Source organism: Phytophthora parasitica, assembly GCF_000247585.1.
Source record: "Phytophthora parasitica INRA-310 unplaced genomic scaffold supercont2.28, whole genome shotgun sequence".
NCBI lineage: Eukaryota > Oomycota > Peronosporomycetes > Peronosporales > Peronosporaceae > Phytophthora > Phytophthora nicotianae.
In genome coordinates, this window is record NW_008649014.1 from 81,418 (window position 1) to 90,826 (window position 9,409).

At 49.9% G+C, this 9,409-nt stretch overlaps 6 protein-coding genes across 8 annotated transcripts in view; 3 read left to right on the forward strand and 3 right to left on the reverse strand.

The window, feature by feature from the left end:
- Positions 1-1,390, forward strand: part of PPTG_23005 (hypothetical protein) — a gene marked incomplete at both ends in the record, with an annotated part of 1,719 nt that extends 329 nt beyond the window's left edge. Inside the window, 4 exons of the mRNA XM_008907848.1 lie at positions 384-404; positions 1,004-1,100; positions 1,178-1,304; positions 1,358-1,390. Coding sequence (XP_008906096.1) covers positions 384-404; positions 1,004-1,100; positions 1,178-1,304; positions 1,358-1,390 — 278 coding nt within the window. The remainder of the gene's footprint in view (positions 1-383; positions 405-1,003; positions 1,101-1,177; positions 1,305-1,357) is intronic.
- Positions 1,391-1,654: 264 nt separating this feature from the next.
- Positions 1,655-1,929, forward strand: PPTG_12153 (hypothetical protein; the record flags this gene model as incomplete). Its single annotated transcript, XM_008907849.1, has 2 exons — positions 1,655-1,755; positions 1,818-1,929. 2 exons carry the CDS (start codon positions 1,655-1,657, stop codon positions 1,927-1,929), a joined length of 213 nt encoding a protein of 70 aa, XP_008906097.1.
- A 64-nt stretch (positions 1,930-1,993) lies between these two features.
- On the reverse strand, positions 1,994-3,424 carry PPTG_12154. Of its 2 annotated transcripts, XM_008907851.1 has the most exons (4): positions 3,212-3,424; positions 2,421-3,063; positions 2,209-2,367; positions 1,994-2,145 (listed from the first exon to the last, which is right to left on the reverse strand). In XM_008907851.1, the coding sequence occupies exons 1-3, from the start codon at positions 3,398-3,400 to the stop codon at positions 2,273-2,275; spliced, it is 927 nt and encodes a 308-aa protein (XP_008906099.1). In that variant the 5' UTR covers positions 3,401-3,424; the 3' UTR covers positions 1,994-2,145; positions 2,209-2,272. The 2 variants fall into 2 exon arrangements, with proteins under 2 accessions (XP_008906099.1, XP_008906098.1); XM_008907850.1 differs by having other exon boundaries at positions 2,209-3,063.
- Positions 3,425-3,573: 149 nt separating this feature from the next.
- PPTG_12155 lies at positions 3,574-7,881 on the forward strand. Of its 2 annotated transcripts, XM_008907852.1 has the most exons (3): positions 3,574-3,730; positions 3,851-3,880; positions 3,952-7,881. In XM_008907852.1, the coding sequence occupies exons 1-3, from the start codon at positions 3,668-3,670 to the stop codon at positions 5,644-5,646; spliced, it is 1,788 nt and encodes a 595-aa protein (XP_008906100.1). In that variant the 5' UTR covers positions 3,574-3,667; the 3' UTR covers positions 5,647-7,881. The 2 variants fall into 2 exon arrangements, with proteins under 2 accessions (XP_008906100.1, XP_008906101.1); XM_008907853.1 differs by having other exon boundaries at positions 3,574-3,880.
- On the reverse strand, positions 6,851-7,327 carry PPTG_12156 (hypothetical protein; the record flags this gene model as incomplete). The annotated part of the gene is made up of 1 exon (XM_008907854.1): positions 6,851-7,327. The coding sequence occupies one exon, from the start codon at positions 7,325-7,327 to the stop codon at positions 6,851-6,853; it is 477 nt and encodes a 158-aa protein (XP_008906102.1).
- A 201-nt stretch (positions 7,882-8,082) lies between the features above and the next one.
- PPTG_12157 (hypothetical protein) lies at positions 8,083-8,996 on the reverse strand. Its single transcript, XM_008907855.1, has one exon. It carries the CDS (start codon positions 8,963-8,965, stop codon positions 8,162-8,164), a length of 804 nt encoding a protein of 267 aa, XP_008906103.1. The 5' UTR covers positions 8,966-8,996; the 3' UTR covers positions 8,083-8,161.
- Between the last annotated feature and the right edge of the window lie 413 nt (positions 8,997-9,409).

Sequence of the window (9,409 nt, forward strand, 5' to 3'; positions counted from 1 at the left end):
CGCTAGTTACGAGCCACAGACCAGGGGTTTTGTGGACATGTGATTACATTTTCAGCGTTTGGGTAATACTACGCAGCGATTATGAAGTCTAAGCGTTAACATGTAGATTTGAGTTCGTACTCGCTCACTTAAAGCTGCACTGTACAACAACCAGCAATGATTATGACGTCCGAGTGATTGCGCGCCCGCATCTGTTCACGCGTGGAGGTATTCGTTCTCCATTTTTCATTCTACAGCAGAATCGCGATGACCAGTTCGTGGATTCAACCAAACAGCCAACGATTTCGTAATTTTCCTATTGGTCCTGTGGTACAGCGTGGAAGGCAATTCGATATCGATGAGGTCGCGTTTAACCGGTCTAAATATGCATTGGCATTTATTAGCGACGATCAAGACTCAACAGGGTATTTCTTTCCGGAAATACTCAAGCTTACAATCAGATATCAGAAATCTCCTCCCTGTTACTACTGACGGTGAGGCTCAGCAAGCTACTACAGTGATGAAAGTAAGAAAAAGCCCAGGTCCACTTCACGCTGAAGAACCAACAGAGCGAGAGAGACATCGACTGAATGAACAGCGACGCCGAAAGAAGCGAATTAACCTCGAGGTAAAGCTCAAGAATGACTTTTGTCAACTACAAAGAGAGATTAAAATTCTCGAGTGCAAACGTTGTGCTGTCTTGTTAAGAACTCCAGCGACAGACATCGTGTGGGAAGTGGCAGCAGAATACTTCAGGCTGTTCCACCACGGTCTTCACTCCAATGGACACGATACCGTCGCAGCGCTGACACCTTGTGTTCAACTGGACTTTGTACCAGAAACGATGTCATCTGATGTAGTTCACAATTCTGGACGTGGAGCTGAAGTCATGATGAAAAGTTGGCACAGTTTTTTAAACTGGTTTGAAAAGACATCGCGCTCGAGTTTAAACGCCTAAAGAAAAGTGGCGAGGGCTTTATAGTCGCCATAACGACCACAAGTTTCACAATAACTGTGATCACAGTGCGGAATGTCTTCCTCGCCTACACCGTAGACCAAAACTGGCACACAAACTTCTTGGGCAACGCATCGTCATGCATGGCGAAACGCGCTTTGAGTGGGTTAGTACGTTTGACCGCGTAACAAGTGTCGTTGGTCACTCAGATCTACTAACGCCGATGCTTCGGCTGCTTGGCAGCATGGAGAACGTGTGTGTCGTCTTCGAGAATTCTCTTGCTCGTCCAGATTTTCGACAGAAACTTGTGGATTTAGGCCGTCGCGATGGTAGTACAGGCGTCCGAATGCTGCACCTCTCCACATTGTTGGTGCATGGTGGGCAAGATCAAACCAAGCTAATGTCGCATTGAGTTGCTATTAGACGACGTGCGAGCAAGCGGCATCGGCAGTATAATCATGCAATTTGGCAACATCGAAGGCTACAGGATAACGTGCTCATTAGTCTTGAGGCTCTGAACGTTCATATTCATCACTTCAACTTGTTGAGTTGCGCAACGTAAAAAATGAAGCGTAAGAATATATAGCAACTTTGTAGCAACTTTACAGCGGTTTCGCTATGAAAAGATGGAAAACGTTGCGTGTCGAAGAGTCGGGTACTCCAGCAGCGGTCACTTTCGTCTCGGCAGCTCAGTAACCACAGCAAAGACTAGCAGACACGATGTCAGACGCTACCAAGAAGCTCACGGAGGAGATCGCAAGGCTCGAGATCGACCTCAAGACGCTCGAAGCCTCCTGCACCACGTCCGAAGCGGCCAAGAAGTGAGTTTGCGACAACTAAATACGAGGCAACTATAGACTCACTGGCCGTGTTGTGCGTTTAGAATCGCCGAGTACTGCCAAAATACTGCGGACCCGTTCCTCGGAGAGAATGACGGCGGTCCGAACCCGTGGCAGCAGAGCGGCCAGGGTGGCGGCGGCTGTAGCATCTTGTAGAGCTCCAGGCATTCAGCTCCTTCTATCTTATATAACTGCACTTGGGCAAATACAGCACTAAAATCTCCTCAAATTGATGCAAACTGGCAGTCTATATTATATACCTGGCTTCTCCAGCTACTTACTGGGTCCTCCCGACTTCTTGCCGGCAGGCTTGCCTCCCTTCTTATCAGCGTTCAAGAATGCCTCGCCCTTCTTGCCTTCAAACCCAGCGCGCTAATATAGCAAAGATATGTCAGTCTACAGATCTCGCTCGTCACAGTCTAACAGTGAACGTACCGGTCCTTTTCGTCCCTTCTTCTCGGTTGGCTTAGCGGCATCCTTCTTGCCACGACCAAGTGCATTAGTGAGTTTCTTTTTCTGTCGCTCCTTCTTGGACACTTCCAGCTTTGCCGTGCGTTCCTTCCATTCCTTCGTACTCTTCGCCTTTGCCTTCTCCTTCTTTTTCAGCTTAGCACGCAGCAGCTTCGGGTCGTCCATTACTACCTTACCTGCAGCCTGTTGGAGAGCGGTATCCCAGCCCTTAGCCTTCGCCTTCTCTTTGCCCTCTTCTGTCTTCTTCAGCTCCTCAAGACGCTGAGCATTGCGCTCAGCCTTCTTCAACAGGTTCTGGATACCACGCACACTCTGGCCGTGACGAGTCTTGGGCTTGTTGTCCTTTTCGCTGCCGTCATCCAGCAGCAGACTGCCGTACGAGATGGAGCCAGCGTCCACCGTAGTATCCGCGTCCTTCTTCACTTGCGTCTCACTTTCCGTCTTAGCAGCGGTCTCCTGCTCGCGTTTTTCGGCCTTGGCCTTGCTCTTGTTAGCTGTAGTCTTGCGCTTCTTTAAAGCTCGCTGTTCAGCTGCCGCCTCGGCACGCGACGGACGTTTCTTGCCCGTCTTCTCCTCAGCCTTACGCTGTTCACGCATGGCTTGGATCTTGACGGCCAGACGTGCACGAAGACCCTCCAGACCATTCTCCTCCGTTGCTGCACTGGAATTGATCGGCTTAACCTGCGCCTGTTCCTTCTTTTCAACCGCCGCCGTGGCCTTCTGTCGTTCCTCGTTGCTCTGCTGTGCTGCCGGAGAGAACTTGGCACGCTTGAGGAGGTTCTTCTTGGACGATTCCTGCTGCTTAAGCGCCTGTACGTTCTGCACAAGAGTAGTAGCCACACATAACCAGCCGTCAGAGATGCCCAGGATATCTTGCAAGATTCACAAGCCTCTCGTTCGATGCGCCAAATCCAGCTCTATCTGCTCAATGCTGAAAGCGTTCTGGAAACTGGTCTAAAGCGCTCACCTTGTGATACTTTTTGGGCGCCGACTTCTTCCAGTTGGTCTCTGCGTCCGTGGGGAAGTAAAACGCTGCCGGGATGATCTCCATCGTCTCGCAAAAGAAGCGGTCGTGCGTCTTCAAGGTGCGCAGCATCTCATCATCGCTGGCCGAATCCTGCGTCGCCGCCTGCAGCAGCCTCCGCCCAAGCAGCATGGTTGCCTTCCAGCCAAAGCTCAAATGAACAATGAACGCTCATTGTTGACTGGCGGACAACCTCGGATTACGAGGATTGGCTGAAAATCAATTTAACGTGATATCATTGGCTGATAAACAGTTGTTCGGAGTGATGGTCATCATCTTTGAGGTGGTCTTTCTTTATCACACCAATTCCGCTCTCGTTGCCACGTTTTCACTCTCCAAGGCACGCACCGGTGCGGAATCCACTCGCTGAAGCGCCAGCGGACGAGGAACTGCGGCAACATGGGGGTGCTTAGAGCGATGTGGTCATGGATCACCTTCACCACTGTCTCCTGCGCGATATTTGTGAGTTGTTTACAGTCTAAAGCGCTTTATAGCCCCGGATACGTCTAACATGGTGTTTGTGATTCTTTGCTGCGGTCTTTGGATGCGGTGGTGTGATTATTGTGTTCCTGCTGTCTGTAGTCGGCTTACATGGCGTTCGTGGGCCGCCAGGTGTGTTTGGAGTCGAACTATAAGCATTTGAAATGTGTTATGTGCTTACATTCTATACCTGACTGCTGCAGGTTTACAGGATCATGTACCCAACATTCTCGGATAGTCCGAATACTTTGGACCCGTTGTGGGGTGAGGGTCAGCCACTGGACGTGACGTGCTACTTATCTTCTCGCCAGGAATGGGATGCGGCCAAGGACTTCAACGCTGGAGCACTGCACTTGGGAGCCTTCAAGTCTCTCACGTTCGACTGGGAGAGCTCCAACTCCAGACATCTGGATTTCAATATCTCTCGCCAGACGCTGGCAGAGCTCACAAATGACTCGAGATTGGCGAACCAGGTCTGGAACGCACTGAAGGGCAACGCATCTGTGTTCTTACACGTCCATGTAACCCACGCTGGGTTCTCGCCAGACCCGAGGGACAGAGAGAGCTACGACCAGTACAGGACCATCCACCAGGCCTCCACCCTTGTCAAATATGCACCAAGACCTAATGCGAAGAACACTAGTCTGCTGTTGGCTTCTGCGAAGGCACAGAGTGACTCAACGTCGAAGGTGCAGGAGGAAGCAGCGATCATTTCGTACTGGAAGCCAGCGGCGAGCGTTCGCCTAGTGACGGACTTTACGAGATACCCGGTCGAGGAACTGCCCGTAATGGTTTACCAGAACTTACGCTACGTGCAGCACCCGATGGATCAGCGTTGGCGCTACTTGCCAGCACTGTATGTGGATGATCTATCGCAGACTCAAGATAAGCTTGTGCCTTTAAACTCGACACTGGACGATGGCAATGGTGGCGAAGTTGTTCTTCCGCTGCTACTGTCCTGGTCTCCGCTGTCATTTGCTCGTTGGCAGATGCAGCTGACGTTTGCAACGGTTTTCGTCTCACAGGAGCAAATGGGCGTACCGTCTAGCGATCTGGATGCGCTCCGTTCCATGGTTACTGACACTCATCCGGTTCTTCTGGCTGTCACGATGAGCGTGTCGCTTCTCCATTTACTGTTTGATTGGCTGGCTTTTCGCCATGATGTGAGCTACTGGCGTGCTAAAGGAGACAATGTTGTTGGTGTGTCGCTACGTGCTATGGCGGCTGAATTGGGTTCGCAGACTGTGGTCTTACTGTACCTTGTCGACCAAGACTCGACGCTGCTAGTCACCGGACCACAATTCATCAGTGTCATACTGCTTGTCTGGAAAGTTACGAAGGTCTGGAGTGCTCAACGTCGTCAACTTAAAGCTAAGTCCATTGCTCCAACCGATGCAGCTGAGGACAAGACGAAAACGATGGATAGGCATAGCTTGCGACTGCTGGAGGAAACTCAACGTGCTGACTCGCTAGCTACGTCACACATGCTGTTCGTACTGGCACCTTTAGCTGCGGGTTACGCCGTGTATTCGCTGCTGTACGTCCCGCATGCTGGTTGGTACGCCTGGTTGCTTGAATCTCTCACTACGACAGTGTACGCCTTGGGATTCGTGTTCATGCTCCCGCAGTTGGTCATCAACTACCGACTCAAGTCAGTGGCACACTTGCAGTGGCGGTTGCTCGTCTACCGTGCGCTCAACACGTTCATCGACGACTTGTTCGCCTTCGTGATCAAGATGCCAACGCTGCACCGCATCTCGTGTTTCCGCGATGATATTGTCTTTGTCGTGTATTTGTACCAGCGGTGGATCTACCCTGTGGATACCCAGCGACCGGGAGATGTCGCTGATGGAGCTCCAACTCCTGACGGCTCCTCTAGCAAGCCTCACAACGAATAAACACGTGGAGTTGAAGCTGCTTTGTCAACTGTCGCAAAACATGATCTCAGTGCATTGAATTATCATAATCCGGTAAGAAACAGGTACACCCGTACAGTACGACTGAATGTTGAATGAGGTGTGTTCATCGTGGACAAGTGAATCTTGATGCCATATTGACGACTTCTCATCGAGCACGTGCGAGATCTTTCGGTGCTTTCAATGTGAACACTAAGCCATATCTCTTTGGATCTTTAGTCATCAAACTGCTGGGTTTAAGCAAGAAGTGAAGAGAGGATAGAGGAACCGAAGCAAGAGACTGAGGTCTCGAACGCGATGAAAGTTGTGTTATGTCTTCGCGCACCCTGAGCTGTGCTGGCTCAGCCCTCTGGTGATTCTACCTGGATGGCAACTTCATTGAAGTCGGGGTTTTCAGAGTCGGGAAGCTACAAGACGTGGATGTTCGGAGGTTGTAGTGGCTGGAACTGGAGCTGGGACGGCGACGCTGGTTGGGACCCAAGCAAGGAGCTTTGGCACTCCCAGCCTTCCTGGACTTGGACTCGCCCCACCCACCTGATGACATGATGTACGTCGAGAACTGGGGAACTCCACCGACTCGGACGATTCCATCACGTCGATCATTTTACTTTGGGTAAACCAGTGCGTCGAGCGGGTGAGCGTGCTGACTGCGGTTGACGAGACTATTCGTGCTCTTGACGTTCGTATGGCGTGCTGTCGGACTTCGATGCCTTCGTGCTGGATCAATAGGATAATGCTGAATGCCTCTACGATGACTGGCTCTGGTATGCTCGATACCTGGTTATAAGATTCTAAATCACGTTGGTCCTCATGGAGATACCAAGATGAAATCTCAGTTTCCATTACGATGATCCTGTCTTCCGTTAGGGACTTGCCAATAGCACTATCTATTGCTAGAAAGCTGGATACCGGTATTCAATTTTTTGTCGAGACGAGGTGCTCCGCAGGTAACCGCAATTGCCGAGGCAGGTGGTCGAATGGTGATCTTGGAGCACTGTCGCGCGTAGGTCGGGTGAACTGCACTAATTCAAACTACATTCACTCGATCAAATACATCGACAAAGTTACTACTACTGTAGCAGTACAGATCAGCCAAGCTGCCGAGTTTGTGTTCATCTAATGCAGTAAGTTTGTTACTGTTGTCTCGAAACGAACATCTTAAGTCTGTGTACTGTACAGTAACTGTTCAAAGCTGATCAAGATCGAATTCTTCAACCTCATAGTCATCTTCATCCGAGCTTGAACCCAAAGAATCGCTCGTGGCGTCACTACCTCCACGCATGTGCGCAGCAAGCACTTCTTCAAGATGATTTACGTATTCGAAGCTGGTTTTGCAGTCCAGTGAACAGAATCTCCCTGTATCGCAACTCAAAGATGAAAGAGCAGTGAAGAACAAACACTCGCAGTTGACGCAGTGAGTTTGTCGCTTCCTCCAGCTTGAATCGCAGTCGTCGTCGTCGTCACCAGTTTCCTCGCGAATACTTCGCGTCCTTGATGCTGGTTGTTCTGACGAGCTGTATCGGCTTGGGACGATGACATTGGCGCTAGCGTGGCGAACAAAGGGCTCGGTAGCAGCAGTGGGCACAGATTCTGGCTTACCCGACCATGACTTGGGCCGAGTTTCATCTGAAGATTGTCTCGACTTGAAGATAAGCCTGAACATGCGAGATGCAAGGCTTGGACGGTGCGGAAGTTCTGGACACGGTTTGACCAGCACTCCGGTGTTACTTGATACCCGAAAAGCTCTCTTCCTTTCCAGACGTGGTACGTGCTCCATGAGTTACTTGCCTTGAATGGCGGATTGGAAAGTGAGCATGGAATTCTACTGTACATTATACGATAACTCTTGTCTGCTCCCAGTTCAAGGGATGAGATCAAGTTTTGTCTGTTCTTGGAAAACGAGACGGGGTTTACTTTAGAAAACGAATTGTCGAGCAGTCTAGCTTTTAAAAAGCCGGATTACGCTAGCAGTAAGTACGGTGAACGGTGGTATGGAAGCGCTGCCTTTGTAATCACTCCGAGAAAGGGATTGGGAGTCGGCAATTCACCTTGCTCTGGGTGAGTCAGGCCTTTAGATCTCTTTGCAACCAGCACAGACGATTGGTTCTCTAATCCATTTTGTCGTGTTTTAAATTCAGCTACATGTACCTCGTGATTTTGTTTTGTAAAAGAATTTCAGATTTTTTAAAGGGGTTAAAAGAACTCACTGAGACCGTATTGCTTAGCTGTCATGCCTCTCAATCTGTCGCAGTCTAGACCAGGCACTGGGAGGCTCTACTACGTCTCCGTTCTGTTTCCCCCCTGAATTTCGGGCTGAAATGGTAATTATCACAAGCTTCCTATCCTGGATATGATAGTTTAACGCTGACTTTAGCTAACTGGACATAGAATAAAAGGGCATGCTTCGAAGTACTAAAGTTTAGTAAAGATAACAGATATTTTTTATTATTTGAACTCAAGGGAGTGTTTTCCCTAAACTATCCTTTATTATCGCGTTTCAGCTCCATCCGCTACAGTCTTGGCCCTTGTCGGAACAACTGAGTTCTACCGGAGTCCAGGCTGCACTAGACGCGTCAAACCCAAAATCCTGTGCGTCAACCACGCCCTGGAGCAGAGTTAAATACTCCAAGTTGGTCTTGCAGTCCAGCGAGCAGAAGTAGCCAGTAGTGCTGCTCACTATTGACATTGACTTGAAAAACAACTGCTCGCAGTTCGCGCAGCGAACCTGACGTTGTCGCCACGAAGCTTCACTGCTGCTGCCGATCGATTGCTTGCGTGCATGCTGAGGCCTTGTGTACGCTGTAGATGGAGCTGAAGATCCAAAACTGTGAGGGATAGCGATGGTGGCGCTAGGTTGGCTTCTCTTGGTCGGCACAGGAACAGGTTCCGCACATCCTGGCCATGACTTGGCTCGCTCGTCAGCAGAGCGTTGTCTTCGCTTGAAGACCAGTCGGAGCATACGAGATGCGAAGCTTGGACGAGACACCATCCCTTCTTGACTACAGCGTGTCTTGGTCTCGCTGGTCTGCTGGTTACTCGTAATGCGTGTTGCTTGGTTCATGCTTTGGCTTTGTAGTGATCGTGTGTTGGCGAGTTGAAAAGTGAGTTTCCGGCGTTTGATGATGTCGTCGGATGAATTCGTGCGGTAAATCGGACGAATACGCTGGTGATCGAGCGACTCGCTTGGGCCATTTCGCACGCCACGACAGTCGGAGCGAAAGGAGATCGAGACTTTGAAATAAAATTTCATCAACTTCAGAGCGCGACGTAGTTCTTTCTTAAAAGAACGGTTGTTGGGCATCTGTATTGTAGCCCAATGTTCCACGTCCTTGTCTGATAATGAAATTTGGCTATGGAGCTGCTAAACCAGACAACGTGCACGTAGAAACGCAGTCTGCTTCGTGCTGACTCAAAACATGATTGACTCACGGTGTAAATGTTCCGACTGTATCCGTTGACTCAGCGCTTCACAAAGTCGAGGTTGAAGAATGGATCGGAATTCCGCAGACTGTTTTAGTGTTTTTGTCTGGGACGAGTTGACGCCCCGAATGCTGTGGACTTCTGAGAACAAAACCACGAGGCGCATGTGTATGTACGAAGGGGATTCGACCCCAGTATTACCATTACCACTCTGTTTACTCGACCAACGAAAACCTGTTGTTTGAGTCATCAAGGTTTGTTATTTGTGTTTAGTTTACTCGAGATGCATCGATCAAAATGTACATACAAAATATTGGGAGGGGGG

What these genes read in the sequence shown, in the direction of transcription:
- PPTG_12154 (XM_008907850.1), bottom strand. Translation starts at nt 3,400, where the DNA reads ATGCTGCTTGGGCGGAGGCTGCTGCAGGCGGCGACGCAGGATTCGGCC. An exon ending in CGCCCAAAAAGTATCACAAG is followed by an intron (nt 3,064 to 3,211) that starts GTGAGCGCTTTA and finishes ACTCTTGTGCAG; the next exon opens with AACGTACAGGCGCTTAAGCA. An exon ending in AGAAGGGACGAAAAGGACCG is followed by an intron (nt 2,146 to 2,208) that starts GTACGTTCACTG and finishes TTGCTATATTAG; the next exon opens with CGCGCTGGGTTTGAAGGCAA.
- PPTG_12155 (XM_008907852.1), top strand. Translation starts at nt 3,668, where the DNA reads ATGGGGGTGCTTAGAGCGATGTGGTCATGGATCACCTTCACCACTGTC. An exon ending in CTGTCTCCTGCGCGATATTT is followed by an intron (nt 3,731 to 3,850) that starts GTGAGTTGTTTA and finishes TGCTGTCTGTAG; the next exon opens with TCGGCTTACATGGCGTTCGT. An exon ending in TGGCGTTCGTGGGCCGCCAG is followed by an intron (nt 3,881 to 3,951) that starts GTGTGTTTGGAG and finishes TGACTGCTGCAG; the next exon opens with GTTTACAGGATCATGTACCC.
- PPTG_12157 (XM_008907855.1), bottom strand. Translation starts at nt 8,965, where the DNA reads ATGCCCAACAACCGTTCTTTTAAGAAAGAACTACGTCGCGCTCTGAAG.